This window comes from Mustela putorius, unplaced genomic scaffold, assembly GCF_011764305.1.
Source record: "Mustela putorius furo isolate JIRA1106 unplaced genomic scaffold, ASM1176430v1.1 tig00001012_pilon_pilon_pilon, whole genome shotgun sequence".
Classification (NCBI taxonomy): Eukaryota; Metazoa; Chordata; class Mammalia; order Carnivora; family Mustelidae; genus Mustela; species Mustela putorius.
Genome location: NW_025421531.1, coordinates 5783833 through 5803746, shown reverse-complemented (window position 1 = coordinate 5803746; position 19914 = coordinate 5783833). Strand labels below are relative to the sequence as shown.

At 44.6% G+C, this 19914-nt stretch overlaps 1 protein-coding gene across 2 annotated transcripts in view; it reads left to right on the top strand.

The window, feature by feature from the left end:
* KCNH1 (potassium voltage-gated channel subfamily H member 1) overlaps positions 1 to 19914 on the top strand; it is a 381772-nt gene that overhangs the window by 255258 nt on the left and 106600 nt on the right. For both annotated transcript variants that reach the window (XM_004775315.3, XM_004775314.3), the window contains exons 8-9: positions 9511 to 9710; positions 15440 to 15692. In XM_004775315.3, coding sequence (XP_004775372.1) covers positions 9511 to 9710; positions 15440 to 15692 — 453 coding nt within the window. The remainder of the gene's footprint in view (positions 1 to 9510; positions 9711 to 15439; positions 15693 to 19914) is intronic.

Below are 19914 nucleotides of genomic sequence, written 5' to 3'. Positions count from 1 at the left end.
TTGACCTAGAAAGCAGAAGATTCAATTTCTGAACTCCTTCTCTGGTTTTTCAGATTCTACTTGCTGTATCTCATTGTCTTGGGAGTGAAAGGCTGTCTCTGGACTGCTTTGAGCTCTCAGTGCCAATTGTTGTGTGTGTTAATGACTTTTACCACCAACCCACCAGTGCAGCCACATGACTTAATGAGTAGTTCATCCTAATCAGATGGCGGCTAATGGGGAATTAAGGATCATAAGGCTGGAGATTTTATTGTAGGGGAAATTCATATAACAAGAGTCTTTTTTCTTTTTCTCTTCAAAAAAATGAAGAAATTAAGTCTCATTAAAATAGGCAGCAACAGGGGCGCCTGGGTGGCTCAGTGGGTTAAGCCGCTGCCTTCGGCTCAGGTCATGATCTCAGGGTCCTGGGATCGAGTCCCGCATCGGGCTCTCTGCTCAGCAGGGAGCCTTCTTCCTCCTCTCTCTCTGCCTGCCTCTCTGCCTACTTGTGATCTCTCTCTGTCAAATAAATAAATAAAATCTTAAAAAAAAATAAGCAGCAACAAGCCATAATCTTAATAGATATTGAATTTGAGGCACTATCTGGTTCAAAATCAGGGGTTGGAAAGGGCTTCTGCTTCCTTGGTTTTTCCTGTTGGCATCTATGAGGTCTGGGGGTGGCAGGATAGCCCGGGTGGGAATAGAGTTGAAGAGGGGAAGGAGCGAGTGGAGAAAGGTGGAGGAATAGTATAGTCTGTATCCTGGAAATGAGCTTTTTATAGAAAAGCAACTCTCCTTTTGATCTTTCTAAACTACTCTGAAAAAAGAAGTTGGTGAATATATAATGGACCTTGACCATGAAGAACAAATCAAAACCAACATTTACGTCCATAGAGTTTGACAACATAGCCTGAAATAAAACATAATTTATAAAAGAGGCTTGAAGATCATAGTACTATGCTTCTCAAGGTTCCCAGCAGTAACAGCATCACCTGGGAACTTGTTAGAGATATCCTTTCTCTAGGGCCCACCCAAGACCTACGGAATCAGGAACTCTGGGGTCAAGGGCCCAGAACTGTGTCAAATGCCCTCCAGGTGATTTTGACACACACTAAAACTTAGGAGTCAGATTCAGTGAAGGATGGCCTTGCAGTCGGAGAGACCCTGGCTTCTGGCCTCTGCATGCTGTTTCTCTGATGTTGGACTTCATTTTTCTTTTCTGCCTGAGCAGTGATGGTACCCACCTTTAGGTTGTGCTGTTTTTTATGATTACGACCTACATTGCTCTGAGTTCTTGGCTTTGAAGATTTGGAAACTATTTTTTTCAGGTTTGTGGAGGGTCACCTTGGGCCAGAGCCAGCAATTCCTAATTGCCTTTGTAAACCATCTGTATGGTTGTCAGTAAACATGGCTGTCAGAACACACACATTTGCATCTGATCCTTCCCAAAACCCCACTAAAGCAACACCAAAAGAAAGGTCCTTTTAGAGTATTAATGCATTAGGACAAAGAGCATGAGAGGTGAGGAATACAAAATGGAAAGCTAGAAGGCAGTGATTGACTTGGCAGACCAAAGAAAGCTGAACCCCAAGGTGATGGAGGGGAGATTTAAACAGTAATTTGATTGGCAGCAGAACTTCCCCAGACTCGGGCATTATGGCAATAGTGCCACTAGAAGTGAGGATGAAGGGGGTGCTAAGAATAGGGCTAGTTGAAAGTTTGTTTAAGAAGCATGTCGACCCTGCCCTGGTCCTGGATGGCTCAGTCTGTTAAGAGTCTGACTCTTGATTTTGGCACAGGTCATGATCCCATGGTAATGAGATCGAGCCCCTCATCAGGCTCCGCACTAGGCGTGGAGCCCAAGATTTTCTTTCCTCTTCTCCTCTCCTCCTTCCCACCCTTCCTCCCCATTTGCTCATGCTCTCTTTCTCTCTAAAAACAAAACAAAACAAAACAAAAACATTTTTTCTTTTAAAAATAATTTGCTTTCTTTTGCATGCCACAGGACAGATTTCTAGTTTTAAAACAAGGTACATCAAGAACTAAAATATTCCCTCCAACCATCTTTCTTTTCACCAATACAAGAAATCCTTCTGGAAACACAAGCAAGTGACTAAACAGGATCAAGCCACCAAATCTACAAGTTAACACATGATCTGTTATGGCAGAATAATCAAGAATTTTCCCCCAAAGAAAGATTTTAGTTTTCCAAATATAAAAGAGTCTAAGAGGATCATATATGAACAGAAATCTTATTCCAGATTTTATGGTAAAGAAGAATAACACACCAGCAGCCGAAGGAAACTGAAACTCTGTCTAATAAATAGATCCAAATTAAGAATTTCTGCAATATTTCTTTAGGACACAGAACCAGAATTCTTAAAAAAAAAAAAGAGAGAGAGAGAGAGAGAGAAGCATCTAGACCCCCCAAGAGATTGAGGACTTCTCTAGCAACTCAGAGAGTCCAAAAGGACAATCCTAAAGTTGATGGCACCATAGTTTCTTCAACATGAGCTTCAGGCTGGTCACCCTACAGTGAATTCCCATAGTTGACAACCCCCACTCATACTCAGAAGGGTCCCACTGTTAAATATGAGCAGGCATCTAAGGATTACCATACATTTCTAATCTGAAAGGCAGGCAGACACAAATAAGGAAGTAAAAACCAAGCAGGAGTAAGAGAACTTAAAAATACATCTATTATTGATATTCTCAGAAAACTAAAGGCATTAATGTCAATGAAACAGAACAGAATGCTATTAAAAAACAACATTCAGTGCTGTGAAATGTGTAAGCCTGAGGATTCACAGGCATGTACCTCTGGGGCAAATAATACATTATGTGTTAATTTTTTAAAAAGCAACATTTAATGAACCTGAGGGAAATGAAAAGTATGATATTGGTTGGAAATTAAATAAAAGGAATAGAAGATGGGGCACCGGATTGGCTCAGTTGGTTGAACGTCTGAATCTTGATTTCAGCTCAGGTTATGATCTCAGGATTGTGAGATTGAGCCCCGCATTGGGCTTGGGCTTGCGCTGAGCATGGAACTTGTTTAAGATCCTCTCTCTCCCTCTCCCTCTGCCCCTTCCCTGTCACGTGTGTGCTCTCTCTCCTAAAAGGGGTGGGGGAATAGAAGATAAAATGAAGAAATATTCCATAAAGTGATAGGAAGAAACTGGAGAGAAAAATAAGAAAATTAGATTAATCTAGGAGTCCAGCACCTGATTCACAGGAGACCTGGGGTGGGGGAAAATGAAGGGAAAGAAACCATCAAAGAAATAATCCAATTAATTATGTGACTAAACTATTAACTATATAACTAAACATACATAATCATTTCTCAATATATACATATATCAAATCATTAAGCTATACACCTTAAACTAATGCAATGTTGTATATCAGCTACGTCCCAAAAAACTGGAGGAAACCAATGATGGGACTTAGAGAACCTTTACAACTGCAAGCCTACCTCCATGTCTAAGGATTCTCTTTTCAAAATTATTACGTTTTTACCTGACTTGTTTCTTGCATCAGTACTTATTCCCTCAGCGTATTCATTCAGCCCATGCTTTTTTAGTCTTTTTTCTGTATTTGGCATAAAAGGGGAAAAGAAAGATGTCAGAGGTATCACATGGTTTTATCCACATAAGCTCATCTTCCATCACTGCCAAATGGAGTGGCCAGATCATAAGAGCTAACAAAGGCCTGATGATCTAATTCTGCTGGGAATTAAGTCAGAAACCAGCATAGGTGTGAGTAGTCTTCTTTAAATTCTGTTTTAATATATCTTTTGGAATTCTGTATGGAACAAAGTCAGTTTGGATAAACCTGTAAACTACCCACAGAGAGCAATGATTTTTAAATTATTACAAGGAGGAAAAAGACTCATTAGTCCTTTATCTCTAAGCTTTGATACACCTGCAGAAATGGCTTTTTTTTTTTTCTAGCCTTCTCGAGTTTAGGAGTAAATTACGCTCTGCAGAGTCATTTAGAAGTTGGGGTACACTTTCCCACAGGAGTAATTTTGTGAATAATAACGGACTTCCTCAAGAAGCCCAGACGTCTGTTTACCTCCCTGATGATGAAAAGGATGCAGGTGAGGGGCGAACAGCTCTGTAGAAGCCAGTCACCCAGCACTCCAGAGACGCTCTGCTAACACCGGGCTGGGCGCTTCACATCTTCACTCCCTTATGTCAGCAGGCAGATTAAGTGCCCGTCTCGCTTCAGGAAGCTGGAGTCGATGTCCCAAAGAGACAGTGATGAGAGATGGGGGAGTGGTATGCCCACTGGCTCTCGACTGGAGTGCTATGGAGAAATGGCTGGAGCTGGAGAGCACGTTAAGGGTAAACAAAGAATAAACTAGGGGCTTCGAAACTGCAGCCTCAAAACACAGTTCTTATGTTGAAACTCATTCCTGCAACGTCTCTTTTCTGTCCCACCGAAGAGCCTCAAGGCTGACCTACACATTCCCAATGCCTTTTTTTTTTTTTTTAAAGATTTTATTTATTTATTTGACAGACAGAGATCAGAGGTGGGCAGAGAGAGAGGAAGGGAAGCAGGCTCCCTGCTGAGCAGAGAGCCTGATGTGGGGCTCAATCCAAGGACCCTGGGATCATTAACTGACTGAGCCACCCAGGTGCCCCCAGGAAACATTTCTTTATGGAAATGACATTGATAGGCTAACTAAGGTATTTTAATATATTAGGAAGAACTTTTTTCTGTGGGAGAATTGGAGTCAAATCAGTGATACGCAAACTAAACAAATGAAAAGACTATTATTAGCTGTAGGGAAAAGGAGACACTGTAGAAAAGGAAAAGTGACCTGAGTATCCTGTGTGGCTTAGCTGTGAATATGTCTCATCCAGTTACAGTAATATCTGCACAGATAATGATCTAACCGAATTGATGCTATAAGCACATTAGAGGATGGGGACATGGGAAGTGCTGTGGGGAATGAGTGTGAGATTGGAGGGCAATGGGAGAAGAGAGTGAAATTTTCAGAAGACCAAATTCTCAGGCCAGCAGATAATTCCTAAGCCTGAAATATCAGGACAGGGTGACTTGAGAATGACATTGAACTATGAAGATTAAAACAATCAGCTTAATACAATGGAAAATGGGTGCTTCTGCAGAATGGGAAATTGGGTGAAAAGAAAGAATATCTAGGGGAGTAAAGACTTCAAAAGAGGTTTTGGCCACTTTTTAAATGATGTGTATGTGTACGTATGCACAAATAAACATGAAAATTTAAAAAGGGTAAACAAAACCTTTTGCCACTCTTCCTCTAAATTCCATACAGCAACTTTTAATTTAGGGCCAGAGAAATTAATGTTTATTTTTCTTTAGGTGGGACCCAGAGTTCTTGCTGATTCAGTGTTAACTTTAAACTGCTCAAAGAGAGAAAGAAACCTGCCCTTAGGCAAATCAGCATTTTGCCTTGGGATTGAGAAAGGGCCTTTCTACCGTGAGGGATCGTAGGGGGACCCAACTAATTCACATTTAGAGTCATCCAGGGCCTCATCTGCCCTGTGAGGCTCTGTTGTGCAGGGACATTCCAGTCTCCCGGTCCTCATCCTCATATCACACTCGAGTTCAAGCGATAGCTAGACTTATATGCAATCTCTCCCAGTTAGGTTGTGAGTACATAAGGCATAGTGCTTTATCTAGAGATATAATAAATAAAATGTATGTATGAAAAATGTATAACCTCACTTCATGTAAAATTAGATAACCAGCATTGAGCAAATTATCCACTTTTAATAGTAATAATGTTTCTAATAGTGATAATAATTAAATAGGTCCTTCCTTCTAGAATGTCTCAGAAGCAGACCGGCACGAGAGCAGCCCTGGGCTGTAAATGACAGATGTGTCATCACTGCCTTAATGGTCTGACCAGCACCCCAGTGCTTCAGATGTGAGCCTAGTTCTCAAGCCATGGACAAGAGAGCTATTCTTACTGTATCGATTTGGTATAACTATATTTTTAAGCTCAAAATTAAATTAGTTTTCTGGCAGCCCTCCTGAGAAAGCTACCTCTTACTATTCATGCATGACCTCTGGTTCATCATGGACTAGAAAACAGAGCCGAGCCACGACTGCTATAGAGGCTTATTGAGTTAGAGTCAGACTCACTGGGAGCAAGGGAGCCAGCCTGGGGGCTCTGGGAGGCGGGTTCTGGGAACTCTTGCTGATACAGGAGGCAGGAAGCTGGAGAAGGTTAATTTATGAGCTTCCAAGAGCCGTGTCTGCATTATTCAGACTTTGACTACTTTTGCTTTTCTCTGGCTGCTTTTGTTCAGATTGATAAGCACTCCCTGGTACCTTTCTAGAACTGGCAGCCCTCCTTCCAGTCCTCATTTATAATTCTTCTTGGGTAGAATTTTGTCCTCAGTGTCTTGGGCAGCCATATTCAGCCTGAGTGGATAGACAACTGAAGACTTGCCTCCCTTCCATCAAGATCTACGCCTTTCTCTCTGATTTTTCCCCTCTCAGTCTTCAGCTAAGCCTAAGATCATTTGAAAGAAATCGTTGTGGCCTCTCCATACAGTGGGACAGTATTCATGAACAAAAGGGAATGAACCATTGACACATGCACCAACATGGATGCGTTTCCAGAGCATTTTGCTAAGTGTAAAAGGCCAATCTCAAATGTTCACATACTGCATGATTCCATTTATATAATGTTTTTGAGATGGCATAAATATAAAAAAGAGAGAAAAGATTTGTGGTTCCCTGGGGGAGCATAAGTATAAAGGGGGGAGCACAAGAGAGATTTCTGCAGTGATGGGACAGTTTTGTCTTCTAAATGGTGAGCTGCTTACATGAACCTATCCAGGTGATAAAATGACAGAGTCATACACATACCTCATGGCAGCGTAAATCTCGTTTTGACATTGCGCTCTACAACACTTCTACAAGATGGAACCATTGGGGAAACTGGGTAGTGGGTATACAGGATCTCTTCGTACTCTTTTTACACTTTTCTGGGAATTTATAATTATTTCAAAGTAATTTTTTTAAAAAAGAGATGAACTATTCATAAAAGAACAATATGAATAAATCTGAAAATAATTATGCTGAATATAAGAAACTAGTCAAAAAAGTACAAAAGGAAAAATATAAGCGAATTGTACTACCTCAAAACTAAAAATGTCTGTGTGCAAACAATACCATCAAATAAGTGAAAATACAAAAAGAAAAGTGAAAAGACAACCCACATGGTGTGAGAAAGTATTTGCCAATCATATCTATCTGATAAAGGATTTTTAGCCAGAATATATAAAGAATGCTTACAACTCAATAATAAAATGACAAACAACCCAGCTGAGAAATAGGCAAGATTCAGGTGGACATTTCGCCAAAGAATAGATAAAAATGATCAATAAGCACACAAAAAGATGCTCAACACCACCAGCCATCAGGGAAATGCACACCCAAACTGGGATGAGATAACAGATCTTACTCCCTAGGATGGCAGTAATCTAAAAGACAGATAATAACAGTGTTGAAGGGGTGCTGCAGACATCTGGAACTCTCATACACTGCTGATGGTATGATAGAACCACAGAACAAGGTGCAGCTGCTTTGGAAAATAGTTCCTCAAAATGTTAAACATAGTAACCAGATGACCTAGCAATTCCACTCCTAGGTGTTTACTGAAGAGAACAAAAAACATGTTCATGCAAAAACTTGTTCCTAATGGTTCATAACAGCACGATTCATAATAGCCAAGAAGTAAATCACCCAAATGCCCATGGACTGATGATTGGATAAATGAAATGTGGATTGTCAATATGTCAAACATTATTTATTCAACATTGAAAAGGAATGAAGTACCAAATTATGCTGCAAAATGGAGGAACCTTGAAAGGGGCCAACCGTAGGAGTTCATATATTGTAGGACTTAATTGATATGAGATGTCCAGCGTAGGCAAACCTATAGGGAGAGAAAGCAGATTACTGTTTGCCAAGGGCTAGGGGACCGGGATGGGGTGGGGAATGATGCTCATGGGTAGGGGGTTTCTTTGGGAGGAGGATGGAAATATTCTAAACTTAGACGTAGTGATGGTCACCCAGCTCTGTAAATACAATAAAAGCCACTGAGTTGTACACTTTAAATGGATATATTTCATGGTATATGAATTATATGTAATTAAAACATTTAAAAAAGAGTACATACTGTATGATTACATTTATAGAACTTTCTTGAAAATGCAAGCTAACCTGTGGTGACAGAAAATATTAGCAGTCGTTTGGGAACAGGAAGGGGTATAAAGGGATATGACGAAACTTTTTGGAAAGTGATGAAAGTGTTCAGTCAGACTGTGTGATGGTTTTGTGGGTGTATACATATTTCAAAGCTTATCAGATTGTATATTTTAAGGGTGCGGGTTTATCATATGTCAATAATCACTCAATTTTTTAAAAAGCAAAAACGTGTGAATGTTACAAATAATATATATATATATATATATATATATATAATTTAAAAACTAATTTGACAAATATTTATTGAGTACTGGTTTAGTGTTAGCTCCCAGGGATGCAGTGACAAGGAAAAGATGGGTCTAGCCTTCAAGCAACTCATACAGGCACAAAGAAAGACACATATGGTTGCAAAATGGCTTATGTACCATTTCAAGCCCGGGAAGTCATGGTCAACTTCAAAGGAAGGCTTTCTGGAAGTGATGAAACCCTTGAGCTCAGCCTTCAAGGGAAAATGAGAGTTAAAGGTAGAAGGGGGGCTTTGTGATGCCATAATGGTCCTCCTTCCTGACACTAACGTAGGAGGAGCCAGGGGAGCACATAGTAGATACTTGTCATATCTCAGAGGTGACCCGACTTTATTTTTGCCATATTGCAGTCATGCTCTTCTCCCCAGGAGCCACATCACAGTGGAATAGATTGTTGTCTTTACCTGTACCTTAATAGTAAGTGTGAAGCCAAAGTATAAATAACATCCTTCATTGCTCTTGGCCGATTTGCTATTATTTAGTTATTTGTGATGATGTATTCAAGTTCTGTCTTTGTACTATATTTTTGGCTGTGTGAGAGCCAGGACTGAGGGTTCTCACACCATCCTGTCCTCAGCAGGTAGCATAGTACTTAGCACGTTAGCAGTTCTTGAAGAAGTTTACTTGCTGATAGGTTAGGAATTGGGCTGATACAGAATAACACATTTGACTGGTGGCCTCAGGCACGGCTGAAACTTTTTGTGTCAAGAAGTATAAATTGGTCTCACTGCTCCTATCCCCGCTCCCTTTTCTCTGCCTCTTAGCTCTGGCTGCAGTCATGCCAGGTCCTGTCCATCCTAGCCCTGCCTACCACCTGTTGGTCCTACTGGCCTGCTGTCAGGCAACTCTTTTGATGGGTCCACTCCCAGAGGCTGCTGCATGAGGTTCTTCTGAAAAGGTCAAGACAGTCTGTCCTGGAGAGGGCAGCTCTGGCCGTTGGCCTGCTCTTGGCCAGATGGGCATTCTTGGGCCCTGGTTGAAGGCCCACTCACGTGTTGTCTCTTCTCCTCAGCTCTTCTGTATGCCACCATCTTCGGGAATGTGACGACCATTTTCCAACAGATGTACGCCAACACCAACCGGTACCATGAGATGCTCAACAGCGTTCGGGACTTCCTGAAGCTCTACCAGGTGCCAAAGGGCTTGAGTGAGCGAGTCATGGATTATATTGTTTCCACCTGGTCCATGTCCAGAGGCATCGACACCGAGAAGGTAAGAAGGGCGATGAGCTCAGGTGAGCCCTGTGTGTCAGCTTTCCCAGGGAGACTGGAGGTGCACCTGCGGGCAGGGGGGGTTCTCAAACCTGGCTGAGGTTTGGGTAGCTGGGTTCCCAAGTCCTACCCCCAAAAGTTTTGGTGGCTTCCAGTTCGGCTTTGCTCAAGGACCAGCAATTAAGAGATTAAGAACCATTATTTAAGAAACTGGGAAGACAGTGTGTGTCTCCTGGAGAACTTGTTGGAAGTCTAACTGTCCAGGGCAGAATTTCCCAAACTTGTGTGATAGTAAGGCTCAGAGCCATCCCCGGGGAGGTCATCATTGTGACTAATTTTCTTTTGACCTCAGGCTCTGAGATGGCCCAGCCCTGCCACTGATTCTATCCTTATTGAAATTTTTGGTATTTTGTTCATCGGGGATTTTTTTTTTTTTTTGGTGTGGATTTTGATTTTGTAAAATATTGTATTAAATTGTAATTAATGTTGATTACTGAGATTTTAGCCCAAGGCTTTTGCCTCACTGTAGTCTCAGCTCTGATAAGATTCTCAGAATTCGCGGTCATTAAACAGATTCTCAGCCTCTATACCGAATGTACGGAATTCTGGATTTAGAGAGGGGGTGGTGTGAGGAAAAAAATCTTCATTTTTAACAATTTCCCAGGGGATCCTCTTCATCAGACAAGTCTGGTGAATACTTATCAAGGGTTTGTGCCTTGGTTTCACTGGCTTAAGGAAAACCTCAGTAAACCTCAGTTAGACCTCTCTCTCAGGCTAAGGTATCAGTTTTCCCATCTGTAATGGAACCAGCCATAAATCCCTATTGTTCTGTAAGAGTTGCGTTATTCTAGATGCATTTCAATAAAGTGGAGAAACTTTGGTGGCTGGGAAGAAGCAGCTACCTCCTGTGTTCATTTTCCATGAGCAACATGTCATCCTGGGGCCGTTTTTCTCTGCTTCTCAGTGTTTTCCACCCCCACTTCTCCTTTTACTGCCAGTCTCTAGGTACTTGGGGAATTCTGATTCCTTTCACTGTCAGAGTAAGAAAAAACAAAGATAACACTGTTGCAGAAACCTAACACATTCAAAGGCAAATGCGCTGACTTTGGAGCAGCTATGCTTGCTCCTCTTCCTCCCTCAGAAGGGTTAGCTGAGAGTGGAAGTTTAAAAGGAAAACCTGAGGGGCACCTGGGTGGCTCAGTGGGTTAAAGCCTCTGCCTTCGGCTCAGGTCATGATCTTGGGGTCCTGGGATCGAGTCCCACATCGGGCTCTCTGCTCGGCAGGGAGCCTGCTTCCTCCCCTCTCTCTGCCTGCCTCTCTGTCTACCTGTGATCTCTGTCAAATAAATAAATAAAAATCTTTAAAAAAAAAAAAAGGAAAACCTGAACTCAATTTAATTGGTTCCCACGTAAAAGGAAGAATAATTCAGGTTTGTTGAAGATCAGCCATGACCACAACGGTAACATAATAAGCTCACCACGGTAGTAGCACTGGCTACCTTGCCTTGAACGCTCGTTAAAAACAAGTATTTACCGCGCTCTCTGCATGCAGGCCCCGCGCTCATGCTTCAGTGATGCTCTATGGCAGCTCTGGGAGGGAGCTGCTGTTCCTTTGACCCCAGAGACAAGGACCCAGAGGCCTGATTAGTTTTGTTAACTGCCTCCGGTCATAGAATTAAGAGTGGCAAAGTCAGGATTTGAATCTGGTTTTGTTTGACTTGGAAGCTTGTGCTTTTCCTACTGTTACTTTTTAATTTATTTTAATTTATTTTTTTAAATTAAAACGCGTACTGGAGGGAAGAAGGACGAGCAGATGAGTCCGGATGGAGTTGCCCTCATTTCTGACCCAGGCAGGGCGTCAGTCGGGTGGGTCTGAGTCCCTGGCTTTGCCAACCACTTGCCCTTACTGAGTCTGGTGTTTTTGCTTCATTCAGCAAGGCATGTATGTTCTGTGGGTGCCTGGCAGCTGATGGAGCAGAAAGGAACTTTGATCTGTCGGCCCTGGGGCTCCATTTCCCAGGGACCAGGAGGGCTTTGTAAATCTGGTTGTCTGGAAAGAAACCCTTCCCCATCCCATGGCAGGGCTGGGCTGGGTGGCTGCCCATGGGAGACAGCACCGTCAGCGTTTGCCTGCCCTGCCCCTCTCCACTGACTCACTTTCCTGAGAGGCTTTGGGATTTGCCCCAGGTCCTGGCCTAGGCGGAAAAGGGAGTACTGTGACAGCTCACTGCAGGGCCCAGCCGGCCTGGGCGGCTGCTCTTTCCAGCAGGGGCTTAGGGCAGGCAGCCTCTGCAGAGGGGTCCAGTCCCGTGGTCCCCTGGCTCTCCCTGGTTCTGGGTCAGAGGGGTCAGGGAAGACTACCGGAGCCTAGGGGTATGGTGGGGAGGATGGGGGGTGCTGGGCTCCTCTCGTTTGACCAGCAATTAGCCAATGACCATGAGCATGTCACCTGTTCTCTGAGCCTCAGTTTCCATGTCTATAACACATGGACACTAAATGCCTTTTAGTGCTAAGGCCAGCCGTTAAGGCCCCTTTATCTATGGCATTCTGGACCTCCCTCAGCCTGACTCACTGCTCCTCTGTGCTAAGGACCTCAGAAATTAAAGCTCACATGCACTGAGCCCGTGTGTGTGGAAGGCACTGCACCAGCACTTACCACACACCAGCTCAGGGAATCCTCAGAATTCTGTACTCAGGTTCAAAACAGAAGACTTGGGAAAAGAAAACTAAGTACGGCTTCAGGTTCACAGGATCGGTAACCTTAAAGCCAGGAATTGAATCCGGGTCTGCCTGATCTTAAAGTCTATTCTCTCAACCATGTGTCTGTCCTGTCTGGCCTGGGGTGGTTCCATGAGCCTCCATGGTGACATTTCCCTGTGGCCTTTGAGGTCCTCAAGAACCAAGACGGATGGTTTCTCTTAAGGACCAAACAGAAGGGAAGGTGCCCAGGAAGGGGTCTGCAGCTGAGAAGCATTCAGCTCAGAGAGAAGGGTTCAGGACCCCCTAACCCGCCCAGTGTGGAGCCAACAGGAGAATGATGGAGATGCCTGATGGCATGGCAGTCCCGAATGCTCGACCCCCCGCTTCCCTCTCCTCCTCACAAGTGCCTTCCAGTGGATCCAGGAATAGGGCCCATGAATAAAACATTGTTTCTGTGCCAAGGCCTCATTCGTTAGCAGTCTCTGCCAGCAAAGCCCAGCCCAGGGGAAACCAAATACTGAAAGGTGAGTTTACCTGGAGAGCAAATGTCGGTTTTGAACTGCTGGGCACAGTTTTGACAGGACATGGGAGAGTTCTCCCCCTGGCGTTCTGCGTGGGGAGAAGAGGAACCAAATCAAATCTGCATGTCTATAGGAGTCTTGTGTTGTTGTTTTTTTAAAGATTTTATTTATTTATTTGACAGACAGAGATCACAAGTAGGCTGAGAGGCAGGCAGAGAGAGAGGAGGAAGTAGGCTCCCCGCTGAGCAGAGGGCCCAATGCGGGCTCGATGCCAGGACCCTGGGATCATGACCTCGCATCCCAGGATCCTGGGATCATGACCTGAGCTGAAGGCAGAGGCTTTAACCCACTGAGCCACCCAGGTGCCCCTGGAGGAGGAGTCTTGTTTTTAAATTAGCTGGAAGGAGGGAAAAACTTAGCAAGCCCTCAGCCCCAGCCCTGCCTTGGCAGTCTGAATTTTCCTGTCCCTCTGCTCAGTCAGGGCTCCTTCCCATCTCGCAGAGATCCTGCTCACTTCCTCAGCATCCCACAATGCCAGAACAAGCAGGAAGAGGCACATGGAGCATGGGGACCAGTGTGTATGGAGCCGCTTCCTGGGTCCTGCACTTTCCCGGGGGAACCATACTGCTACTTGTCCTTTCAGTTAATCCTCCTGAGCCAATGTGAGCAGTGTGCACTTTATAGGAGAAAGTCAAGTGTAGAGCAGTTAGGCCACTTGGAGGGGAAGGAGCTGGGATTTGGACTGTTGGACCTCTCTGTCCACCGCCTCGCCTCCAGGCAGAGTGCAAGGGCTCCTGAGAAGGTAGGGTAGGAGCAGCACAGTCACGGGCAAGTTGGGACCTGCACAGACTTTTGAAGGAGGCAGAGAAACTTACAGATTCCAAGGGGAGCTCCAGGCGCAGAGGCAAATGCCCTGTGTGAAGGCACAGAAGCAGGAGGGTGGGGGTAGCCAGCATCCTAAGTGTCTTCATTGAACTTGTTTGATTTTATGCCCCCAGCTTTGCTCACGAGACTAGAATGGAAGAAAGGGTTATTTAAAGGACACACCTAATTTCTCTGGAAAAGCCCACTTGAAGGCATCCTACTGTGTTACCTAATGCTTGCTATGGGAGGGGCCATGCAGTGGTTTCTTGTAAAAATTTAGTTCAGGGAATATTTGTCCCCCTAGAAAAGACTGAGAAATTTTCCTTTCTCGAAAGACCCACGTGACCTCTTAGAGTTCTCACTTTGCCCTGAGTTTCTAGATACTAAGAGTGGAATTGCTAGTGCCTTTGTTTAGGGTAGCCATGTAACATAGGAAATGGTTAGTATCTAAACTAGGCTCTGGACTCAGACTACCTCATTTGGGAGCCCAGCTCTGCCATTTTCTGGCTGTGCAACTTTGGGGAAGTTATTTATCTTCCCTGTGCCTCAGTTTCCCTCTCTAAGATGGTACCATACTAACACTTACATCAGAGGGTTATGTGAGGATTAAGTTAGCTATTAAATGCACCTAACAATCATGTAAAATCATTGCTTAATTTCACTCATTTTGCTTAGGATTTGTCTTTTCCCACGAGATGGTAAGTTACAAAAAGGCAAGGCTTTTGTCTGTGCTGTTCACAGCTACATCTTCAGAGCTGAGAATGATTCCTGGTACATCATAAAGTCTCAAAAATAAATATGAAATGAATGAGTGGCTTTAAAGCACTTAGCAAAGCCTGGCACAGAGTAAGTGCTCACGAAATATTACTTTATCTCTCTTTAATCCACACACGTACTCAGACCATCAGCAGTGTGAGCCCAACCTTCAAAATACGCCCTGAATCTGACCACTCCTCCCTGGCTTCCCTGCCAGCATCCCAGTTTGGGCAACCTCACTTCTCACGGGGCCTCCTGCAGGAGTGACTTAACTCAAATCCTTGGCTCCATCCTTGCCACCCCATAGTCCGGGCCCCCGAACTCCACTCTCTAGCTATGGTGATCTTCTTAAAATACAGCCTGGTCTTGTCACTCCCTCCTCACACTCCTCCAGTGTCCCCATCACACTCAATAAAGTCAGAGGCTTTTCATAATGTCAGGTCTTTAGGTGCGTGTGTATTGGGCATGCTCCTAAAGCTTCATCCCCTAGCCTGAGCCCCTCTTTCTTGCTGGCTGTTGCTCAGGTCCCCTCACCATCTTGACCTTGCTGCTGGGATGTCTTCTGACACATTTTGCAGGTGTCTGCTTACATGTCACCTCCTCAGACAAGCCTTCACCAGCTATTAATCTAAAGAGCTCCCTGTACTCCCAGCCCCAACTCTCTGATCCTTCTTCTGAGCATTTAGCATGGATTTTATGCTTGCTGTTTATCTTTCTCATGAGAGTGTAAGCGCCATGGGGACAGGTACTGTAGCTGTGCTGTCTACCTCTGCCTTGAAGAATGCAGTCTAGCCCAGTGGGGGTGGCTTCTGCTCCTGGGGTCATGAGGGACCACAGGCTGGAGAACACAGTGAGGACCCTGACACTTTTTCTCCCTGTGCCCGCCCAGGTTCTGCAGATCTGCCCCAAGGACATGAGAGCTGACATCTGTGTGCACCTGAACCGCAAGGTGTTCAAGGAACACCCAGCTTTCCGGCTGGCCAGTGACGGCTGCCTGCGGGCACTGGCCATGGAGTTCCAGACAGTGCACTGCGCCCCGGGGGACCTTATCTACCATGCAGGAGAGAGTGTTGACAGCCTCTGCTTTGTGGTCTCCGGCTCCCTGGAGGTGATCCAGGATGACGAGGTGGTGGCTATCCTAGGTAGGTGTGTTCATTTTGTTGGACATACACCTCTGGGGACCAGGGTTGGCCAAGTTACTGGGCAGCTCAGTGCCACTGTGGCCTTCAGCCAGGGAGAGCGGGAACCTCAGGGCAAGGCCAACTGCTCGCCTCTATCCGACACACAGATATTTGAGTGCCTGCATTGTGCCAGTTGCCATCTTAGGCACTTGGGGTATTTCAATGACAAAAATGGGTTTTGTCCTCTAGGGGCTCCCAGGCTACTGGGGGAGAGGAGCAAATAAGCAGACACTTGTATACTGCGGAGGAAGGATCTAACTCAGTATTCAAGTATCTGGAAGGCTTCCTGGAAGAAACAATATGTAAGCTAAAACCTACAGACTGGAGAAGTGAAGGGCAAGGGGGTGTCCTCAGCAGGGGAAGGCACGTGCAAAATCCCGCAGAGAGAGCAGGATGTATTTGTAGAACTGCAGTGTGTCCCTTTGGCACAGCTGGAGCAACAAAGCAAGAAGGGCCATGGGTGGGAGCTACGTCCTAGGCAGATCATGGCAGGCTCTGGGAGCCACGCTGAGGGACTTGGACTTGACTACGGTGCATGTGGGAGGTTAAAAGCAGGAGAGAGGGTAAGTCAGATTTGAACTTTAGAAAGAGAACTATAGTTGCTGCTTTGGGAGTGACTGCAAGGGGTTGGCTAGGGCAGGGAGAAGAGGTTGGAGACATGCTATCCAGCATATCCAGGTGGATGGTGCCCCAGACTGACACTGTGGTGGGCAGAGGGAGAGATCCAAATGGAGTTGACTCATTTAAGAAGTTGAGTCAACGGAGGATTTGCTGGGGCAGGGGTGGGGGGGTGGGGGAGTGGTTGAGGACTACAGGATTTCTCACTTGGATAACAAGGAAGCCGGCTATGGGGGATGTGGAGGATGGAACAGGGGATGCGGGGGACATGTTGGTGCTTTGGCCTTTTGAGCATCTGCAGCCTTTGAGAGATTCATCTGATTGTCTGAGGAAGCTACAGAACAGCTCTTCACTGGGGCCATTTCTAGCTCTCCGAAGGGATCAGCCATCAAGTACTAGCCAACATTTATGCTCATCTAGTCGGTGCCAGGCATTTTACGTACATATGCTCATTTAACCCTTGCAGTAACCCTATGAAGTGATTTTATTATCCCCATTTTGCAGATGAGACAGTGAAAGCTCAGAGAGGTTAGGATGAGGTCCATGGAGCCAGCATCCTGGAAAATCTCCACTCTGATCCATTTTGGAATACCACAGTCCTAAGGATAGATTACATAGCTTGCTGGCCCATTATATTTCCAGATACCTCTAGACATTGTGGACATATTTTACCCTGTATATATGAATTCTTAAGAAACTGAGGGAGGGAGAGGTTACATTTTGTGAAAGTTAGAAATGAGATTCAAATTAAGTAACTAAGCATACATTGTGTGTGTGTGTGTGTGTGTGTATACATATGTATATATATATATATACTTTCCAAACTTTGTTCCTGCTTGACTTTGGAGTGCACAATATGCAGCCTTCCTGTTGCTTCCCTGGCCCCAAGCCATCTTTCCCTCTTGATTACATTCTGCTCAGGTTAACCCAAGGATGATTTATATTCCTTCAGCATGAGCTGGCAGATGGTCAGAGGGAGCCTGGGGTAGAGACTGGGTGCGGGGTGGAGGGTGAAACTATTCTTTGCTAAAATAAGGATGTGGATTCCTGCTCTCCACTGAAATCTGTAGACAGGGTTATTCTGTTCCTTGCTGTCCTCATCCACAGAGAACTGAGATTTGACTGTGTGTAGGACTAGCCCACATGAAGGGGACAGCTACTGCTTTAGTGGCGGAGAGGCCCTTCATCCCTTCCTTTAATCCTCATCGGTGTCCTTGATAAAGAGGACTTTCCATTGGTAATCACCATTGAGATATTCACCTGGCTAAGAAGTAACTAGTGATTAGTGAGCTCTTCTTTGAGTTGGAATTGGAATTGAATTTGAATTGATCCTCTGGTTAAGGGCATCCTTCATTCATTTCTGCCCCCCCCCCCCTTTTTTAAAAGATCTTATTTATTTGCTCATCAGAGAGAGAACACACAAGCAGGGGAAACAGCAGGCAGAGGGAGAAGCAGGCTCCCCAATGTGCAAGGAGCCTGATGCGGCATTCCATCCCAGGACCCCGGGATCATGACCTGAGCTGAAAGCCAGCTCAGGACTGAGCCACCCAGGCATCCTGGCCCATCCCCCTTATTGGTAACTCACCAAATGCCTTTCCAAGGCATCTACACCTGTGACCAGCACCATCCCTCTCCCATCCGCAGGGCCTCCTTAGTGACCCACCTCACACAGTTGTGTGTTAGGAGTTAGGATTGGGCAGTGAAGCCTGGAGAGAGTTCATAAGTGCAGAAGGCTTGACAAAGGCAGGTGATTGCTTCCCAGTGAGTTCTCCTCTCTCTTCTCTGTTCTCGTGGGGAAGCCCACCAGGGCTTGATCCACTGTTGATTTACTTGGTAACTTGACTGCTTCTCGAAATTCAGCCCTCTGTCTCTGGCTGCCTGCCTACCCAGCCTGCTCTGGTTAGCAATGCGAACAGGAATTCTGGAATCAATCACTCAGCAGCTTCACATTCGGGGCAGTTGTTGCCCTCAAGCTGTCCCGACTAGAAAAAGCATCTTCGCTGTGTCCCTGGAGCCAGATTAGCTCCAAAAAGTAGGTCCAAACTTGAGATCCTAAGTAGCCTGTAACATTTCAAGAGGTTCTTATTCTATAAAAAGACATGAGACAAGTCCTTTGACCAAACTTGAACTCTGGGCCAAAATGCGTAAGGTTCCCAGCTATTTGCTCCCTGGAGTTCTATTGTTGTTGCTCCTTCCTAAAGAGACTATCTTTTGCTCACTTTACTGAAATCATTTGTTCATGCAAAGGGAGTTCAGGTGACAAGTGGTTGCTAAAACTAGAGCTCTATTTCCTTTTGATACATTTCAGTTCAATACAACCAAAATTTATTGAACATCTACTACTTAAGAGGTGGCTGTCATAGAATTGGGAGTATCAGTGGACAAGAGATTAGCTCCCCTTCCAAGAGCTTCTACAAGCACAAGAGACTGGTGTTATGAAAAAGTGTTACCTGTTCTAGAGGGTCATCTCAGAAGTAATTTTTAAGCAGGTACAATACTATATCTAGTGCTCCAACAAGGAAAAAATAAATAGCCAGGGAATCCTTAATTATCACAAAGCCAGAGGCTTTAGAATAAAGCCCAGAGCTCATCTGTCACATTCAGTTGTCTCTACTGTCTTGTTATCAGATCGCTTATTTACATTCTGCTAATTTGTTTTTTCCTCCCAGTTCTAATAGTCTGCTTAACTTTAGCACAAGAATAAGGAAAAGCGTATGTAGTCATAACTGTGTTCAATAAATGTTAAAAATAGAACCCTTTCTAAAAAAGTTTTCTACGAGAGTGTTTGTCAAACTTTCTCAGCTCAACTCACCTAGGAAATGGTGTGTTGTCTCATGAATGAATAAACACATGTGCGCACACAGTCATAGGTCAAACTCAAGTGCTTATTCTTGCCGCAGGCGATGCGACCTGGTGCTTTCTATTAGATTCCATTCTCTTTCATTTAAAAAGAAATTGACGTCATGACTCACTAAATTGCTTTCTTGACTGACGCAAAGCCTGCCGTTTAAAAACGGGGTTCCACCAACGTCAACAGTACTTTTGGACTGAAAGCCTTGCTGTCCCCTGAGGGCAGAGACTACGCCTGCATCATCTCTTCTGATCTCCTTTTCTTCCGATGTTCTCTGCCTTACAACTGAGAGGACATTTTCTCAATCTCCTTTTGGAATTCTCTTAGAAATCACACATGTCTTCTCTAATTCAGTTTGGCAGTTCTTTGAAGTAAATTCAAGCCTTCAGCATGTTCATTTTATTCATTATATTTTTAAAGGCATTTTCTCCCAGTTTGTCATAGCTGTCAGGATAAAAAGACATAGGAACCCATTTTACCCCTCCCCAAGTGGTGGAGATGCCCACGCACCTGCAAGTAAGTCATTATCTTGGTTCTGTGACACTTGACCAAAGTAGAGGAGTCGTGGAATTTCTTCCGGGCTCTGTCTGCTTGAATGTGGTCTGTCTCCCTACATTTTCATCTCAAATATGCAGGGTTTAGATGATCTTGTTTTCCTGTGATTTAGTGTCCCTATAGTAACTTCTGTGGGTTTTATATTTTAATACTTAATTT